This window comes from Vigna umbellata, chromosome 7, assembly GCF_029865625.1.
Source record: "Vigna umbellata cultivar VRB3 chromosome 7, Vumbellata_1.0, whole genome shotgun sequence".
NCBI lineage: Eukaryota > Viridiplantae > Streptophyta > Magnoliopsida > Fabales > Fabaceae > Vigna > Vigna umbellata.
In genome coordinates, this window is record NC_142171.1 from 31,932,639 (window position 1) to 31,953,693 (window position 21,055).

General features: G+C 33.6%; 1 protein-coding gene and 1 pseudogene across 2 annotated transcripts; both read right to left on the reverse strand.

The window, feature by feature from the left end:
* Positions 1 to 1,575: 1,575 nt before the first annotated feature.
* On the reverse strand, positions 1,576 to 2,034 carry LOC148195743 (uncharacterized). Its single transcript, XM_088095275.1, has one exon. It carries the CDS (start codon positions 2,032 to 2,034, stop codon positions 1,576 to 1,578), a length of 459 nt encoding a protein of 152 aa, XP_087951401.1.
* Positions 2,035 to 8,004: 5,970 nt separating this feature from the next.
* LOC124822876 (ETHYLENE INSENSITIVE 3-like 1 protein pseudogene) lies at positions 8,005 to 11,256 on the reverse strand (annotated as a pseudogene). The gene is made up of 2 exons (XR_015780775.1): positions 11,065 to 11,256; positions 8,005 to 10,252 (listed from the first exon to the last, which is right to left on the reverse strand). The product of XR_015780775.1 is annotated as an ETHYLENE INSENSITIVE 3-like 1 protein pseudogene (transcript).
* Positions 11,257 to 21,055: the final 9,799 nt, after the last annotated feature.

The window sequence follows — 21,055 nt, forward strand, 5'->3', positions numbered from 1 at the left end:
TTTGGTTTAGAAAAAAGCCCATTTGGAATTCTTTTGAAAATATATAAAGCCCAATACAACAATTTAATCGATTTTATTAGTTTTGAAATCGATTAATGTTAAACCAGTTTCAGATTTTTTAAGCAACAGAAGAATTTTGAGAACAGTTTAATCGATTACATTACTAATCCAATCGGTTAAAGATTGCAAAAATCATTTTTCAACCAATTTTCAATGCAGACAAGCACACATCATTCACAGACATCAATACACATATTACAGATTAAAATATATGCATGAATTTTAGATTTTACAGCAATTACCACATTTGATACTCAAAAGATGTTTTATTTACCCTTTGCAGTCCTTCCTTGAGTCATTGTCTGCCACCAACTCATTTTATTTGCCTACAAAGTCATTAAATGGTTTGGAAGCAGGTACCCAAATAAACTTAGGGCCTTTAGTGTTAGTCACAACAGTTGGTTCTTTAGGAATCAACTTGAATTTTCCCTTTGGAACACCAACTTTCTTATAATAACAAGATTTAACAGTATGACCAATAGAATTACAATAGAAATAGGTAACATTAGAAGGTTTACTAAAATCAAAAAGTTTCTTTGAGATAATCCTTTCACTTTTAGCCTTATACCCTATTCCTTGCTTATTTATCACTCTTCTTTGAGACCCTAGTACAACTTCCAAGTTAGATCCACCAAGAGTAAATTTAGTCAATGTGCTTGTAAGATACTTAATTTTTTCCACTTATGCAGGGCAATCTTTGCAATCCTTTTCAACAACCATAGTTTCAGATTTATCATTTAGAGCAGATTGTAAAGCTTCATCAAATTTCAATTTATCATTTTCTTCAACAAGGTTATTGATTCTATATTCAAAATATTTTCTTTCAGAGTTTAATCAATTAACCTTATATTGATGTTTCATTGTCTCTGCATGGAGTTCTTGAAAGGCGTCTAATAGTTGATAATATCTATCATTGATAGGCTCATCCCCAAAACTATTGTTGTTGCTTTCTGAACAGACGGATCCAGCCATGAGACACAAGTTATTCTCCTCTTCAAAGCTTTGGTTATCTTCATAACTTGAATAATCTCCTAAATCACAGTCCTCCCATGCTATGTAGGCCTTCCTTTACTTATTCTTTCTTCTGTCTTGATTGAACTTTTCTTCAGTCTTCTGCTTCTGCTTCAATGTTCGACAGTCCGGTTTGATATGACCCTCTTTTTCACACTCATAACATGTGAGAGTTGGAACCTTTCCTTTCCTTTTGCCTTCCCTTGATTTTCTTGCAAAATGAGATGCAATATTTCTAAATTTCATGAATTTAGTAAACTTCTTTACCATCATGTTTAACACTTCCTTTTCTGGTACATCTACATCACAACCAACATCAGACTCATTGCTCCTTGACGATTTCTTGCTAGATATTTTGAGAGATATGGACTGTTTTTGTTCATATTCCTCTTCCTCTCTCAGTCTTCCAAGCTCCAACTCATGCTCCCTGAGTTTGCCAAAGAGTGTAGCCATATTCATTGCAGTCAAATCCCTTGATTTTGATATAGTTGTCACCTTAGGTTGTCAGCTTCTTTTCAGGCTTCTCAGGATCTTTATATTGATCTCCTCCTTCTCCAATGATTTACCATGTTCAATTAGATGATTTACAATGTGAATGAACCTTTTTTGTATGTTGTAGATATTCTCTCTAGCCTTCATTCGGAACATTTCATACTCCTGAATGAGAGAATTCTTTCTAGCTCTATTTACCTCATCGGTTCCTTCATGAGTCACCTCCAGAACTTCCCATATTTCCTTTCCACTCTTGCACATTGATACCCTGAAAAACTCGTCAATAGTAAGTGTAGAGGAAATAATATTTCTAACCTTCATATCATATTGTGCTCTTTTATTTTCATCTTGATTCCATTCAGAAAAAAATATCAAAACAGTTTTTCCATCAATAATTTTAGTTGGCTCGAAAGGTCCATTAATTATAGCATCCCAAACACCCTTATCAACAGATTCTACGAAAATTCCCATTCTAATATTCCAAAAGGGATATTTTTTTCCTGCAAATAGAGGTGGTATATTTGTAGAAGCACCTTCTCCAAAGGTCTTAAAAAGCTGAGGCCATCAGGATCAATTAATCGATTTCACATAAAGCATAATCCATTAGTTTTCGAATAATTTTTGAAAAACCAACTCTGGTGCCAATTGTAAGAAAAGTTATGGATCGTTTCTCTTACCAAGAGGGGAGTGAATTGGTAACCAATACAAACGCTTTCTTATTAAATCTTTTTGTAAACTTTAGATGATCTTTAAAGTGCACAATACAATTATGAAAATAATGAAGTAAAGAGATTAAGGATAGAAAACAAACACAGTCTTTTTATCCTGGTTCAGACTCAATGCCTACATCTAGTCTCTTTCAATCAAACTTAGATTGAAAGACTTTCCACTATAAAGATTTGAGTTTTTACAAGGTTTTACAGAGACCAACTGCCAAAATGTAAATTTCCTCTCTAACTCACCAATCTAATATAGCACAAAACACACCCTGCAGAAGAACAATCCTCTTCACTGCAGTAACCCTTTCAGACACTTCTCAAAGTACCAAGAACCCCACGTTCTTCTTCCTAACAACACGCACAGGGAAACAACAATCTCTTGATTGCAAAACAAAATATGATCAGTAAAGAATACACCTTAATTGTGCACAGGTTGATAAGCCAACAAATGTTCACTGATCTCCTTCAAGAATCCTTCAAAATCCTCAAATCTCTTGCGTCTTTATTCTTGCAGAACTTGTGCGCCTGTAATAACTCTTTCTGAATTCACAGCTATAAAATATGAAATTTCAAATGATGAAAAGTTGTTAGTGTAAACAGCTACGCGTCAATATATAGATTTCCTTATGTCTGATGCTATTAATCGATTACAAAAATAATGTAATCGGTTACACTTATAACAGAGTTATATCAGGATTACATTAAAACAGATTTAATCGATAAGAAAATAATGTAATCGATTGCATGTTAACAGTAAGTCAAAACATTTAAAAATATGATCGTTATTACACTTAGACTTAGCTTGAAAACAATTTTCAAAGTATATCAGACTTAACTAATTACGTAAACACTGTAATCGATTAAGTTATACATTTAAACATTGTTGAAAACCTTTTCACCACAAAAACATATAACTGCTCATTTCAAATAGGTGTATGCAAAGGCACGAGTTTTAATCTATTTTACAATTAATGTAATCAATTGAAACTTGTCTAGATTGCCACAGTTTTAAGCATAAGCTATCTGATGAACTTAATTGATTACATAACTACTATAATCGATTACTTTATACAGATTTGCTCAATGCAAAATGTTTTAACTTACGAAAACATGAGAATGCATACTACAAATGTAAACATGTGTAAGACCATAATGAGTATGCAGACCAATTAGTTTTAACAACATATGTATAAAACATAAAGACACATTTATGTTGTTGTCATGGTAACATATATGTGTTGTCATCATCAAAAACCAGACACATGGGAATTGAGTTTAGCATTCACATTGCTCCCCTATCAACATTTACAATTATTCATCTTGAACTTCTTTAGCAGAGCTTCTATATACTATGTTATTTGTGTTATATATGCCTATGCTTACTGTGAGATTTGTACAAGTATAGTTGTGGATATATTCTGTTGATTATTGTATACTATTGTGTTTGAAACATGATTATATCTACATATGCATAATATGAGTTTTGGAAACGAAAAAACCACATGCACAAAGCATATTTGTATGACTTAATCGATTACAATGGTGTGATAATCAATTAAAGTCATCAGACAACTTAACTTTTAAACTATGGCAAAACAACAAGTTTTGATTTGATTACGTTAGTGGTGAAATCGATTAAAACTCGTATGTTTGCACAAATATTTTTCAAGTGTACTGTGATGGTTTTTGAGAAGAAAAGTTTTCAAAAATGTGCTAAGTGTTACAACCTAATCAATTACATGGATCATGTATTCAATTAAGTTTATTAAAGATTTGAAAATTGTTTCATTGCTTGACAAAACTGTCTCAACGATCATATTTTTAAATATGTTGACTAAGCATTTATTGCAAATCGATTACATTAATTGAGCATTCAATTAATGGCTTTGACTGTTGTTAATATGTTATAACCATGAAATGAAACCGATTAGATTAATAGCATAATCGATTAAAATGCATCTGATTTGACTTACACTATATATAGACGCATTATTTGAAATTTTGTAAGACAATTGAGTTTAACAATTTTCATATTAGTTTCAGATTGAGCTTTGAAGTTTTACAGAAGAGAGAAACACTCCAAGAAATAAGAATTGTCGTGGTGTACAAGTCTTGAAGATTTCTTGAGAAGCAAGATTGATTGATTCGAAAAGTCTGATCGTTCTGCATAACATAGGTGCTTACTACTTGATCAGGAGCTTTAGCAAACGCTGAGTATTGTTGTTTCCCTGTGGTGTATACAGGAAGAAGAACGTGGTTCTGGATTTTCAGAAGGGTCTCAAAGGGGTGACTTTAGGAGAGGATTATTCTTGCTACTAGTCTTTTTGTATCTGCCTATATTATATTAGTGAGTTAGAGAGGTGATTTACATTTTGATAGTGTGGTCTCTTTAAAGCCCTTGTTGTAAAAATTCAAATCTTTATAGTGCATTAGCTTCCAATCTCGGGTTGAGTGGAAGGACACTGGATGTAGGCAGTTGGTCAAACCAGTATAAAACTCAGAGTTTGAATTTTCTTCTCCCTATCTCTCTGCATTAAATCGATTATACTTTGTTTGTATTCGAATACGCATATTGTTACATTGCATACATTTTTACTTGCGATTCAAGAAAAGTTTAAAGACTTATTGTTTTGCGAAAAAGATTTCAAAAGTGATCAATTTTATACAACACCAATTCACCTCCCCTCTTGGTGTGAGAAACAAAGCACATCTTTTCTAACAGCCTTGACCCATACTTCTTGCTTTGATGCTTCTTCATAAGAATTAGGCTCAATTATGGCCATATTGCAAGTTTCATATATTGTTAAAAAAGATCAATCTCAACATATATTTCTACCAAAGATCTTACTCTTCTTGGACTGGATTCAAGTGAAGAATCTTGTTGTTGTGGAGTGGAGAAAATGTACCTGAATTTTCTGCCTCTTCTTTAGTTTCTTCTTGAAATTGTTGCACTGGAAGTAAAATGTTGTTTTTAATAATTAAATTTTGTGTGCTTTAGGGAATTGGACATCCTAAAAGGGTATGGAAAATTTGATAATGTTCTTATATGGCTTCTATGAAGAATTTTGGATGACAATAAGCGAGTACAAGAGGCTGTTTGTTCTACTTTTGCAACCCTAGAAGAGGTTTTGACTACAATTTATGTTTATTTACCCTTAATGAATTAATCAAATTACTTCATATATTTTAAATTTATATAAGCCTCAAATTTGGTTTACCAAACTTATAATAGGAAGTTGCAGAAGAGTTGGAACCGCGCTTGGAAATTATATTGAAGCACCTGATGACTACATTTGGGAAATATCAAGTGATTTCTTGACCTTAATAATAGTTAATACATTATATTTATGTTTTGTTTCTTGTGCAAAGAATCATGTTTCGATGAACACTAGCTTTGTATTATCACTATAAGAAATAATGGATGTATCGACAGACTATTACCGACGACCTATGTTCCATCTATAATAGGTAAATACCGACGAATTTCATGATGGCTCATGGAAGTGGTTTTTTCTTACGGATAAATTTGCTGCTAAGCATCATGTCTCATTACTGAAGGGCAGGATCCTTCGGTAAGCAACAAACTTTACTTAATTAGGGATTTGGGAAAAATCAGTTTTTCCCTTCCTTCGAATCCCATTTCGCAATTCCTCTTCTTCTTGCGACATTTTCCCAGATTTTGTAGGTTTCCTTGTGCAAAGGCCCTCTCTATGAGCCAATGTGATCGTCAACCACCTTGTTCGTCATTCCCTGTGTCCCAATCGCTTGTTAGTCGAAGTAAGTAGGTTTCTGATTAAACCTGAATCTTTTGAGCCCGTGGTCTTGATAAAAGGTTTTAATTGATATTGTGAGCACCTGTTTTTACAATTGCCCATGTTGGTGTTATGACTATTTGGTTAGAAATTGGTTAAATAACGTGTATAAATGTAAAACCATGTGCTCTGACTAAAGGAAATTACATTGTTCTGATGACTGCAACTTAGGTCATGGTTAGACTACCATTTGGAAAAAGATTTAACACTTAAATGAATGTTATATTATTAGGTTTTAGAATAGAGGATATGAACCTAAAGGAGTCTTGTGCATAAATGACTTTCATAAGATCATTATTAGCAATAATTATAGTGAAATATATGCATAATGAAATGTCATTTACATAAGTATAATTAAACACTTTAGCATAGTAGAATTTGTGAAGTTAAAACTACTTTTAATAATACCTATAGTTACGGGTATTAATATTTTAGAAGTAGGGTTAAATATGTTTTTAGTCCCTAAACTATTGGGCGTTTTTGGTTTTCGTCCCTCTTTCAAAGTAAGGTACAATTTGGTCCTCATTCTTTTCGAAACGTTCGTTTTAGTCCTCGGAATTTTGGTTTTAGTCCTCATTTGTTGCTAAATGAGGACCAAATTTTTAAACAGTGTTTAGTTTTCGAGGACTAAAACGAACGTTTTGAAAAGAATGAGGACCAAATTGTACCTTACTTTGAAACAGGGACGAAAACCAGAAACGACCAATAGTTTAGGGACTAAAAACATATTTAACCCTTTAGAAGTATTATCAGTTTGAAAAGGAATGTCATTTACATATGTATAATTAAACACTTTAGCATAGTGGAATCTGTGGTGAAGTTAATGATAAAATCTATGATAAAACTTATGATAGAATTTATAATTAAGTTTGTAATGTCTATAGTGAATTCTGGAAAAGATTTTTTAGGAGAGTCTATATTTAAATATGTTGTTCAACCTATTATAATATAATCTTTTATGTTACTATATGTTGTTCAGTCACATCCTAAAACTGAAATCAAAAATCAAATCATAATAATTACTCATGATAATATTTATATTGTATAAATTTAAAAGATATTTTTATTGGTAGAGGTTACCTCTATTTATAATTGAATTATTACAATTTTTTTTAAAACAGGATAAAATGTAATATTTTTTAATTGAAATTTGTAGAAATTAAATTAACTGAAAAACTAAAGGATTAAAATACAAATTGATCATATTCACAAAAACAAAAAGGCGGGTAAATCTTTACATTTTTATGCGATACAATTTTATGATTTTATATTTTAGAAATCCTTTATCCAACTTTAAGCTTAGTTCAAATACGAAAAAGAAAACATATTTCCTCTTTAGAGTCAACTCAGGTCTCACCCAGTGCATTGCAGCAATTTTTTTCAACACGTGCTATTATCATCCAGAGCACATTTTTCAAAAAGATTATTCACTAAATTCGATACCTCTAGTGCTTTTTCTACACCACACTTATCTTCAAGCACACAGTGGCTTCCAATAGCAGAAAAAAGTAGGTCCAGTACAAAATTGATGCCATGAAATTTTAGCAATGAAAAGGGTAAAAAGTAGGCACTGAGAGATAAACACTGTGTATGTGTTCAGCCGCCTTAGCCAATTCATGAGATTGCCCTTTCACTGTCTGTGAACACCCACATTCATTGGTCTTCAACAATGAAAACCTCTTTGCTCTTTCATCGACCAATCACACATCAAAACATCAGAACAGTGTGGTCCCACCACACAGCACCAACACGCAACCCAAATGGAATTCAATTTGGCATCAGCCGAACAACTGTTCTGGGGGGTCCATTCTCACATGGGAAAGGATAAGCATAATCAAATTTCACCATAAAGGACAAACCTTTCATCCAATCCACAATTTTTCCCTCATTTTAGATTCGTGAAACCAAAATTTGGAAGAACATTCAAGTCTTATTTATATCACAGTCTTACATGGAATAAGTAACAGAAGGCTAGACTGATGAAAAGCACACAAAGCATATATGTAAGTATTTTATTGTAACAAACACTAGACCTGTAAAGCATATAAGCATATAATATCTAGCTCTAGGCCTATAGAATTACATGTGAAGAAAACTTTAAGCTGAAGGAACTTCACATGAAAATAAAAGTTCACAACAATGAGCTTGAGCTTCCTGATTCCCCTTGTCACTTTCACTGGTACCATACAGAAAAATCTGTCTGTTTCTGAAGAGCATCCATTCCTACTCCTTGCATATCCTCCTTGAAATCAAATGATGCCAGATCACAAAAGGACCCAAACATGGAATGAAAGTTACTGTTGTTGTTGTGATTGGTCTCAAAGGTGCTATTCAAAGCTTTGAACCGGTCAAATTGGCATTCGTCTCTTGCAAAAGTGTGATGATTATTTGACATGGTAGCTTCGTCAAAGACGTTTCCTTCCATAGTGATTCCTCGACCGCGAATGAAGTTGTCCTGTTGATGCTGCTGAAGGTTCAAAACCTCGCCAGCTACACGATTACATGAACTCATATTCTTGTTGCCCTGTACATTTGTATCGTAGTTAGTCATAAGGTCGCTGATTCTTTTCTTGCCATCTTCTGAAACTTCAAGTCCAGTGAGATCAATTACAGACGGGGCCATGTTAGCAGACTGAGCAGTAGACTTGGGTGGAACAAAGGACTGGGGGTATATCACTGGCTTTACCTCATTAACATGAAAGTTTGGACCCCTAAAATCTGAAGGACCTCTGAATGCACAAATTAACCTATGATTGTCCCTAGATATTCTATCCGGGAAACCAAGCTGAACTTGACTGTAAGGGCACTGAGGCTGTTCACATGTGTAAATCTTCAAATCCATCATGTTAAAGTCATTAGAGACCTTCCTTTTCCTAAGAAGATCCAAATTTGTAACTGCCTCTCCCTTGATAGAAAAAGAGGGCTGCTGAACACCCATAGTTCCCCTCATTCTCTCCATCCCCAGATTGGACATGTGAATATTCTCATGTTTCCTCTCTTCTACATCGAAATTAGGCTCATCCTCACCCCCTTCAACATCATATTCATTGCCATCATTGACCACCAAAGATCCACTCCCTCCACCTGAGGCTAATGGGGGAATATAATCAGGGTAAAGCTCTCTTGCCAAGGCCTCCTCCTGATTGATGATTGCCAACCAGGTTGCACTTTCCTTGGCTGTCATCTTATCCTGAAGGCACTTAGACTGCCTCACAAGCTTCCGAATTTTGGCAATATCTGGGGACATGTGCTTTATAACTGCAGTCAGAACACCAACTTTCCATGCCTTCTTCAGGTCATGGGGCTTCTTGTAAGGAGGAGGACTCTGATCTTTAGGTAAACCAATTTGTGGCCACCATACTTCATTTCCTGTGGGCCACCATGGTGGAGGAATACCCTTCTCCAAGGGAAACCTCCTCTGAGGAGGATCACAGTGTTGCATGAGTGCTGACAAGAGAGAACCCAAGGTTGTGTCCTGCAGCTCTTGCAAGGTATGTGGAGTTGGACCAATCGAATTGCATCCATCATTCCTTCCAGGGATAGCATTATCAGCCTGGTACTTTGTTATAGCAGCAGGTCCATTTCGATCAAACCTCACTTTATCCTTCCACCATTCACGAAGATTATCAGATGCTCCTGTCACTGGTTTCCCCTTCTCGGGGATTATCCCATAAACAAATCCTTGTGCCTTGCAAACCTCCATCATCTTCAGCATGTACTTCAAAATTCCATCTTGAGCCCTAGACATCTTTTTCCTCCTTGCCTGTTCTTGAGACTGCCTCTGCTTGTCGGCATCGATTCCTTCTTTGGATTTACTTTGCTCCTTCAATCTCTTGAGAAGCATTTTATCCTTCCACATCCGGTGTTCAAGCTCATCTACTCCAATTTCTTCATCACTAAAATCATCCTCAACTATGGCCTCTGGATCAGCTTGCCCAGTGGTAATATTTTCTTCTCCAAGGGTCGCAGTGACAGTATCCAAATCATTGCAAAACCCCATCTCATCAAACATCATCATCATCATCTTCCGTGGAAAGATATGAATCCAACCTATAAGCGTTTCACAGTGAAAGTGGTGTGATAGATTTCAAACTTTACACTGTACCACTGTGTACCAATTCAGGTTAACAAATTCTTATATTTTAAAGGCCTCCGCACCTGCCAATAGCAATACAAAACAATCATTGCAATAACCAAATATTTTCCAGATGAAGAAAATCAGTACTTCATAAAATTTGCACACATATCTCCAAGTAACATATACCAGACACAAAGTTTCAATATGCTAAGATCATCAATTAAAAAATTAATATGGCCAAAATCATGAATAAAATAATCTCAAGTTACTAATCACCGAAGAAATCATTTAAAAAAAGTTGATAGAAGGATACAAGTTACAGCTAACATGAAAATAGGGCTTTGAAAAACTTTTGGCTACAAAGTCAACTTTTGAGCTCTTAAAAGCTGCAATCACAATTGTAGCCTTCTCAGGCATGAAATTTGATGAAAACAAATAGATCAGGGAAATCCTAATTCCACAGATCCAGTTCATCAACGAATCAAACATGAAAGCAAAAGAAACAATAGTACAGACAATAAATGACTATTCCTATGCAAACAAACACATAAAAGAAAAATTCAGAAGATTCTGTCATAAATCCAGCTTGAAAAGTTGTAGCTGTCAGACACAATACAAAGTATTTAATTGATGAGGATAACTATCAAGCTAGTACCCCCTAGAACACCACTCTAAGAAAAGAGAGACCTTCCAACATGAAGAGTAAAATGAAAAGGAAAAAAAAAAAAACTTTTTCACCATAGATCATTAAAAGGGAGCAAAACCGCCATATACCCAGATAATAACAAAGAAAAAACAACTCAAACCCATGAATCTGATTGACCAACCAGACAGCAAGAAGGAGTTGAACAGTCAAAAGGGTAAGCACAACATGAAGTGAACAGAACATTACCAGAAGATGCAGAGAAGCGTCCTAGGTTGCCACAAGTCAATAAGTGAAGAAGAATATGAAGATGGTTTGTGTAGAGACTTTCAGCAGAGAAGGTGGGAAGAAAGAGAGAGAAGAGAGAAAGGGGAAAGGGACAAAGAGTTAAACTTCATCCCCGTTTTATTGCCAGAGTGGCGGGCAGTCCAAGGTGAATGTGAAGATAGTGGGTTTAAACCTATAATGTGGAACAATATTTATAACATAGGTGAATTATTTTTTAAAACTAGATATTCTTGGCGTAATTTAAAAAATTAGAAAAAAAATTGAGTATTGTAAAATTTAGCAATTTTGTTTATTTGTTTATTTTCATTTATATGGGACACATGTTATGTTGATTCCATTTTTATTTTTCAATAAATTATTTTTCTTAAAAGAAAATATTTTTTTTAAATGTCACCCTTAATAAAAGAGAATATTAATTCATTAATTTACCTTGATCTTGCATGGATTTGGGTGTTTGAAGTGTAATTTATTTAGTTTTCTTCGTTTGTGTGTTGAACTGTCAAATTGAAAAAAAAAATAATGGATCCATGTCAAAATGAAACAAATATATTAAGAAAAAAAGAAGAGAAAGTAGGAATTCAAGAATATAAAAAATAAAAATTATATAGTTCAACACAAATTATTATATTGTAATATTGCTTATGATTGTTAATTTATTAAATTATATTCAATCTTTTTTTAGAATTTATGCGTTATCTCATTTCACTCTTTTTGGTACTTCTATTATTTTCTAATTTTTTAGTTTTGTGTCTTTTCAAAAATTCATTGAATTTTTGTCTAGAGTTGTTTATTTTCTTTTACCGTTTTTAGTCAAGATTAAGAACTTGCAATTGTTAAGACAAGATCTTCTATAAAGACTAGACCATCTAGCAATCCGAGTTTTGAAGTTTAACAATAATCATTAAACAAAATATCCTTTCAGGAATAGAAGTGCCTATTTGACCTGTAACGTCTAAGCACTTGCTCAAGTCAAATGAAAACCTAAGGCTTTATACGAGAAACTACATAAATTGTCCAAATGCTAATACACAATCTTCTAAAAAAGGAACATACCACAATAGTGTTTCTCTGAAGTCTATATCGTTTAAACACATTATTTACAAGAAGTGTCTGGTCAATAAGAAAAGTCTACATGAAAGCTTTATGTTAACTTTTTGGCAAGTATACCAAATCGTTACAAGTAATACAATGAATAAGTAAAAGTATCGTCTCCCAAGGGACTTGTGCAACACATGACAATTCTTCCTTTTATAACTCAATTAGACATCAAAATGCACAAAACAACACAAGAAACTATTTTTGGTATTTTATCAAACAGTTGGTGTGCAAGGAATTTATACTTAAAAGAAACTTCGTTGAAATTGGGTTTCATGAATCATATGAATATAAAACTCTGTTCAATATTTCATTACTTCATTCAAACATTCACATCAAGGCATACTAGTCTTAATCCCTTAGCAACTAGTTCTAAATTAATATATTAAAATGATAATCCCTTAGTCAATTTAACATACAATTTGCATTAAGTTTGATGTTAAGAATGATCAAGTTATTGAGTCTATATCCCTAGATCCCAATCACTTAAGTGATCTATCTACGTTCATGTTCAAAGTTACTTTCCAATAATCAAAGACATTCAAATAACATTATATTTTCATACAATGATAATAAATTCAAGAAAGAGCATATGAACGAACAACGATATATTCAATAGGAAAATTAAATCACACTGAGTTCATTACATCCAATCCCAACGAAAGAGAAATTTAACTACTCCTAGTCATCTAAAACATACACATTTGATGCAATCCCTTGCAACAATGGTGTCTTGATGCCTTGAAGTAGTCTTCGGAAGTTCCTGAGATGTTTTCGTTTCTTTCTTTTGTCCGGAACTTCTCTCAGAAGAGAATGTTTCTGTCTTTCTGTCACGTCTTTTAAAGCCACTTAATTTCATTAATTCGCTCAGCGCACATGTATTGGTGCGCTATGCGAATTTTCTTAACTATTGTACTTTAACTGATGTTATTCGCTCAGCGCACAAGTATTGGTGCGCTATGCGAATTTTCTTCTTCTGGCAGTGCGAATTTTGATTTTCGCTTTGCGAAAATTGGCTGACAGAGTCTAAATAATACACAATTTTCCTGTACAATATTTTACATAACAATCTACTACCTATTACAACTTTTCAATAAGGAACAACATGAATAATTACAAGATTGAGCTCATTTATAAGTATAAAAACAACTCTTTTTCACACTTATCACTTTAGAGATAACAGTTAAGAATTTGTACTCATTTAGCAGCAAAAAGGAATATATGCAAAATAGTAAGATATATTCTCAAGCTATCAAATTGAAATATCTTTTAATGAGAATCGTAATAATGCTGAAGCTTAAGTGGACTAAATCAAAAAGCAATGTTGTAAGCAAAAGTATCCTATAAGAACATCGTTTGATGAAAAACGTGCTAAAATATACATCTAAAACAACTTTTCATGAGAATCTAATGTCTTATGTCATTTATTGTCAAAAAAATACATCGTCCAACCCTTTTTTAATGACATACTCAAACGATGCATTAATTACTAATAAGACATATAACAAGATGTTTTGGACAAGTAATACCAGTTAATGGCTATAAATGTTCAAAACATTTCATGCATGTATTTTAAAGTATTATTTTGCTTGCATACATTGTCCTTGTTATTTGTGCAAAACAGGAATAGACAAAGGATTAATCAAAACATCTGGAGCAAATATTTTGAAGACTTGTACTCTAACAGAACCATACAAGTTACTCTTATATAAAGACTCTAATAAAGCACTATACCTCTAAAAGACAAAAGTTTGATCTCTCATCTAAAAGGTTGCCTGCTCTTCTGAAAAATCAACTTAGAATTCAACGACCATCATTCAAAAGGACCTAAATAAAGAAGATCATTGAAGAGAAGAAAGTTGTTGCTCTTGAGAAAAATGTAGAAGGATGGTTGAAGCAGAAATATAGAAAAGGTGAATAAAAGACGAAGGAAAGAAGAGAAGAAAGAGAGAGAGAGTATTCTCAAGGAAAATCATCATTCATCAAAGCTTATATCGTCTAATACTCTTCAATCCTTGATAAAACATGAAGAGAAAACCATCATCCAATCTCGTTCCTTGTCTTATCTTCATGTCTGCAATGTTTGATGCTTCCAAAATGAAAGGAAAAGAAAGAAGAAGAGAAAAAAGTAGAAGAGAAAAGAGTAGAAGAGAAAAGAGAAGAAAAAGAGAGAAAAAGAACTTCATGAGCTCATATAATCTAATGCTCTTCAATTTAAGAGTAGAAATCTCAAGAATTCACATATTGATTCATATATTTGTAATGCTCTTTGTGAGAGTTTATTCAATTTTTATTTGTAAACAAGCACTAAGTGTGTTTTTAACTTTGAGCTAAATTTGTGTACTAGTCAAGTTAAACTAAGAGATCAAGAGTGGTTAATAATACTCAGGTGCCAAGAGTAGCTAAAGTACTCAACCAAGAATGGGTTATACTTGGTCCTGGTTGAACATCTTTCAAAGTTCCCTACCGGTATCCTCATCGATCTTGGTTGAACATCTTTCGAAGTTCCTTACTAATATCTTTATCGATCCTGATTGAACATCTCTCAAAGTTAACAATCGAGAACCACCTCGATCCAAGTTGAAAATCTTACGAACTTCTATGTTGAGAGCCTCCTCGATTCATGTTGAATAAAATCTCAAAGATCCTTACTAAGAACCACCTTGATCCTGGTTAAACATCTTTCAACGTCCCCTACCAAGAACCACCTCTCTCCTTGTTGAACATCTTTCAAAGTTTCCTATCAATATCCTCATCAGTCTTGGTTGAACATCTTTTGAAGTTCCCTATTGACAACCATGTTAGTCCTGGTTGAATATTAAATATGATCTCTAAGTTCCTTACTAATGACTACCTTGGTCTTGGTTAAAAATAATTTCATAACTTCCTTTCAAATAAGGCTTACCAATATGCTTGAAAGACTTAAGTACTACTGGAAGATTCAAAAGTTGTTTCAAAGTATTCATTATATACATGTCGGTCTTGGCATGCCAATATTGTTAAGAATATATACAATATTATATGAAGAACATGTAGCAAAAAGAAACATGTATTGAAGAAAGCTTAACTTCATTCATAATTGTTCTAGAGGAGGGGAATACTTACAATGAAGTATCTGGAAAAAAAAGGGGAGGGGGAGGTTGAATAATGTTATTGGAAAACTTTTTTGCAACCGATATAATATAGCACCTTCGTCTATGAAAGATTTTACGTGGAATTTTTAAATGCTCGACTTTGAAATTGATTTAAGCAGTGAGTCCTTTTCAAGTGTTATTCAAAGGTTAAGAGATATTCGTTGTAGTGTTTGAGTAAGACTGCCTTTGTTTGATAAAGGTTGTTTTATATAGAAAGTTTTACATTAAAGATAAAATTCCAATTGCAGGTTTTGTAAGAGAAGCGTGAGAGAGAATAAAAAAGTAAGTGCACAAATATTTTTATACTGGTTCACTCCAACTAAGCTACGTCTAGTCTCCTCTGACCTTAGAGGGTTCCACTATAATCTTCAACAAGATTACAACTGAGTATTCTCACCACTCCTGGTATCCACTATACAATCATGGTATCCACCTAATATGCTTCCTAGTTAAGTTTCACCCACTCCTAGTCGTGTAGTATTCTTCAACACTCCTAGTATCCCTAAACGCTTCTGGTATCAACTTAATACATCGTCTAGTTCAGTTTCACCCACTCCTGATTTCTACTAGACAATCCTGGTATTAACCTGATATGTTGCCTAGTAATCCTTAACTCACCTAAGTTAATCAAAAAGTGCTTGAATTCTCTTCAGAATGTGCAATCAATCTGATTACTTACAAGTCAATACACGAGTACTTTTGTAGAGAGGATATTGTTGAATACAATTCAATCTACAGACTCGATAAGTATTTTTCTCTCTTTTCTCTCTACTTACAAATAGTAAGCTTATATTACAATGAAGCTTGAGAGTATTTCTCAAATTGAGCTTTTTCTCTTCTTAGATATTTTCTTTTGAGTTATTGAGCTGTTTTTTGCTTTTCTCTCGACGATATTTTCTTTTTTCTCTTTGTATGCTATTCTATTCGTATGTTATTCTCTTGATTCTTTCTTCGAATCATCTTCTATTTAACGGCTTCCTAAAAGATATCTGTCACACTGAGTTTTTGCCTTGATTCTTGTGTCTTCTTAGTCTTGTCATATGAAGTTGGTTAAAGTCAACTTGTTAGAGCAAACTTACTTTTTCAGTACTTTGATAAAACTAGGTTGTACTATTTTTCTAGCATGACTTCTGATTGAGAGAGCATTCTGTGAATGTCTTCTTTGTTTCTAGCATGTAGTAGGTTGTTAGGATAGGACAAGTTGATCTATCAAATCTTGGTTTTGAAGTTTAACTAAACAACATGAAACAAAGAAGTCTCAGAATAGAAGAATAGAAAACAGACATTGAACGATAGGATAGAAAACACTAAGTTAGAAAGAATAGGTAACCACACAATAGGAAGTCTCAAAGAATAAACGAATAGAAAACAAACATTAAAAGCTAAGATAGAAAACCCTAAGTTAGAAAGAACAGGTAACCAACAATAGGAAGTCTCATAGAATAAAAGAATAGAAAAAAAACATTAAACGCTAGGATAGAAACCTCTAAGTTAGAAAGAACAGGTAACCACATAATAGGAAGCCTCATGGAATAAAAGAATAGAAAATAAAGCATCTTAAACGACTAGGATAGAAAATCTAAGTTATAAAGAATAGGTATCCGCACAACAAGTCTAATACACCAAGAAGAAAAGATTTAGACGATCCTCTTAAAGAAGTCTAACACATAGAAAATCATAGAAAGGTCAAAGTAGGCTATGAAATTGGAAAAATTGGACAAGTAGAAACCTAAACAATAGTTAGATACAACATAAGAGAAACAAGATTAGACTAGCTAAAGAAAACACTTAGAAAACAATACGATTAGGCCAACTTAGGAAAACACTTAGGATTTTAGGAAACAGAAAAATAACTAAGTCAAAACACACAGACACAGTGCCAAACAACTGTTAATCAAAGCGTCTAAGAGAGTTGAACCTAAACACATAAATTTTATCATACCCAAAGGGTATTCAATTTAACTCTCGGAAAAACGAAACAATGTCAAGACGATGTCGTTGAGGAAAATACTCTAAAAGACTAAAACTTAAAACACAAACAATGCTAAACATTGTCTATATAAAGAGGAAAAATCACAAGTGTTTACTCAGTCTAAACGGTACCATGAGCTAAACTATTACTTTGTCTAACGATGAATTCTTTACTCAACACTTGGTAGCTTTAGAGGAAAAGATTAATTGTTAAACGCTACCTCAATGGTAGGAAATGAAAAAGCATTTTGTTGTTCTGAGCAAGCATTAAATGACATTAAATGCTCAACGTTCAAAAACAACAAAAGTGATATCTGATGAATGGACTACACATCAAAACCCTAAAGCGATCAGTAGTAGGTGTTAGTAACAAGAAAGACATTCACAAAATGTTCTTGTCTTGGGAAATCGTGACACAATACCTACGTCTAAAAAAATCATGAAAACAACAAGTAAAACACCAACCAAGAAGGAGTCTCTTACCGACTAAACAATATCAACTACATTTATAAACAAAACATTAGAAAACATTGAATCTTGAACAAATGCTAAAAGCTTTAGAAAACATCAAAGCAAACAGGAAATAAGACATACATACCGTACACACTTCTATTCTATCCTGTGTAGGACAATTGCTACAAATGTTCATCTACATCATCTTGTAAGAATCAAAATGAATGTTGGAAAGAAGAAGATAAAATAAGAACTCATCAGTTTATGAAAAGTCGTGCCAAATGAGAAGTCAAATATGTTTTTGATAAAAGCTTTGACCAGCATGTCTACTCTGACAAAAGACTCCATCCTTTGACAGACATCTACACCAATAGCTAGAAAAGACCAGATATCAAGACAAGATTCGTCAAACGGTCATATTATCACATCTTAAGAGAAAAATCGTCATAATGGCTATATCTTCAAGGTGTATAAATAAAAGACAAGAAGAGGAAGACGAGTATGATGAGGAAATAATGAAAGTGAGGATATATCATCATCAATTGAGCAAGGAAATCTCTTTAAGCTATTAAAGGAAAATTCCTCTAACCATGGAATAGAAAAAGAGAAGAGCTCAAGAAAAGAAGGATACTCTCAAGCTTTATTAGAACAACTACTTGAAGAAAAGAAGAAAGAGTAATCGAGTGAAACATTGAGAAATTCTCCCAGGTTTCATTGTAATATCTACTCACCTATATAAGGAGAGAGTAAAGAGATAGAAAGAAAATTCAAGCAATACTCTTGAGCTTCATTATATTATTTGCTTACTTTTGTAAGATGAGAGAAAAGAGTGAAGAGAGAAACACCTGCGAGTGTTTAGACTGCATTGTGTTGTAATCACATCCTCTCTGCGACATTAATAATCTAAATGACTTGTAAGAAATCGTTGATTGCAATTGTGGAGATAATCAAAACACTTGCAACTTAGCTTTAGAGAGTTAAGGAAATGTAGGCAATGTATTAGAAGATACCATAATTGTCTAGTACTAGGAGTGTTGCGAATACTCAAACTAGTCTAAAGTAATTGAAGGTTATTCAATGACTAGGGATACTAGGAGTGGTGAAGAATACTACACAACCAGAAATGGGTGAAACTCAACTAGACAATATTAGTGGATACAATGAACATCTAGAGATACTAAGAGTGGTGCGAATACTAATCCAATCTACGGTAAGAAGAGGTTAGTCGTTGACTGAGAATACCAAGAGTGGTGCGAATACTCATTTTGTCAAGGGCAATTAACAACTACTTGTTGACTGAGAAACCAAGAGAATTGCTCAATTTCTCACACCAAAAGGGGGGGTGAATTAGTGAAGTATAAAGTTTAAAACTTTCAAAAATTTCAAAGCAAAATTCAAAGTGCCACTATGTTAACCAACATAGGAGTGTGAAAAAAGGTAAAAATAAAACTTCAAAAATAGAAAAGAAACAAAAAATGGCCTCTTTTTGGAACTAGAGGCATGGGCTCTTAGATTTGCCTAGAGGGTTGGATAACTCGCATTTTCTACCCAAAAAGAACATATGATACGTCCAATTCCGACATCATGAGAAAAAGTTATGTTGTCGCAAAGTTCGAGCTCACCCGTTTGTCACAAAACAAAATTTGGACAACTAGTAGTGCTTCTAGGATTTTTCTATGAAAATATGGAGTAAAATAAGTGAGCACACCAAATTTCAACAAAAAATAAGCCCCCTAGCTATTAAAACCAAAAATGACAGTTAATTAGACAAAAGTTGACACTGTTCACTCACTGACTTAGTGCCGCTCAACGCCCACTGACTAGTGTTGCTCAGTGCCAGCTACACAACACACAAAACACACATAGAACACATAACACACACTACACAAAACCAAAATTGAATCGTTGGTCCCCGGCAATGGTGCCAAATTTGATTGAGGCCATACCTAAATCAAATTAATGTGCAATTAAGTGCAATATAAGCTAGGAGAATGACTCCTAGGTCATCTCTCAAGGACCAAATGTGGTTCAAGCAATAGGTCAAACACATGGTGAAATGAACTAATTAACGCACAATTTGAACATAGATTTAAATACAGATTAAAGATAGGTTGGTGTTAGCTGGATTGTAGTTGTTTCCATTCACAAGATATCCAATCCTATGACCCTTAATCCAACACGAACTAAACAACTAAGCGAAGTCTAAAACGGTCTTCATAAAATGCAAATTAAGCAAAAGCACTCACACAGATTCACCAGTTCTGCACAAACACAGTAATCAACTAAGCGAAGATTATCATGCTCAAATTAGAAAACTAAGCGAGGACCAATTGCACATAACAGATTGCATATATGCAGGGCATACAAAACAGAATCACTATTAGGCTCTAATAATCTCAAGGAAACCTTTGCAACCTCACTAATCACCAACCCAAAAAATTAAACTTCCAATAACATGAATGGAAATGGCAAAACACAATTCAAAGAGTGTTGGAACGAAATGACACCCAGAAACAAAAATCCAATGCACCAAAAACGCAACCCAATCTAGAAAAACGCAACCCCAATGGAAAACGAAATGAAACAGAATTGAAACGCAATGGAAAGGAACTCAAAACGAATTGGAAAAGCTTAAAACGAAATTGTTGTGCATGGAATTGAAAGTGCAAAAACTAAATTCCAAGATAAAGAGAGGAAACAAAATTGCAAAATTGAAATTATATTACTCGAATTGAAAGTGCATTGAAATGTAAATGAAAACCTAAAGCCCCAAAATAGGGGAGCTCTCCCTTGCTATCCAAAAGGTCAAGAAAATGAAATATGAAAGAGTGAGAGACGTTTTGCCCCTTTGGGTCCTAAAACCCTAACCCAAGGTCAGCCCACAAATTGGGCCTTTTGTATTTTGACCCAAAATGACCCAATGGTCCAAATTTGTGCAAAAATACATTAAAAAAGAATTTACAATTAAATTAAATTTAAAATGCCTATGTAGAGAGTGGTTGTTGACATTCTCGCCCTCTTGAAGTCCCAAAATAATATTCCAATCAATTCCCTATAATTAATAATGGAAATAATTAGCCTCAGATAACTCAAATTAATTAAAGGCTTAATACCCTATTTTGTCCCCAGTTTCGCTCGAAAATGTCAAATTAGTCCATCCTTTAAAAAATGCGTCAATTACGTCCTCACTTAATAAAATTTGCATCAATGAAATCCCTTCCCTTAAATCCGTACAAACGGCGTTAATTGAGAAAGTAGAAGAAAGAGAAAAATAATTAACGCCGTTTGTACGGATTTAA

Coding starts and splice junctions, on each gene's coding strand:
- LOC148195743 (XM_088095275.1), bottom strand. CDS start 2,034: ATGGGAATTTTCGTAGAATCTGTTGATAAGGGTGTTTGGGATGCTATA.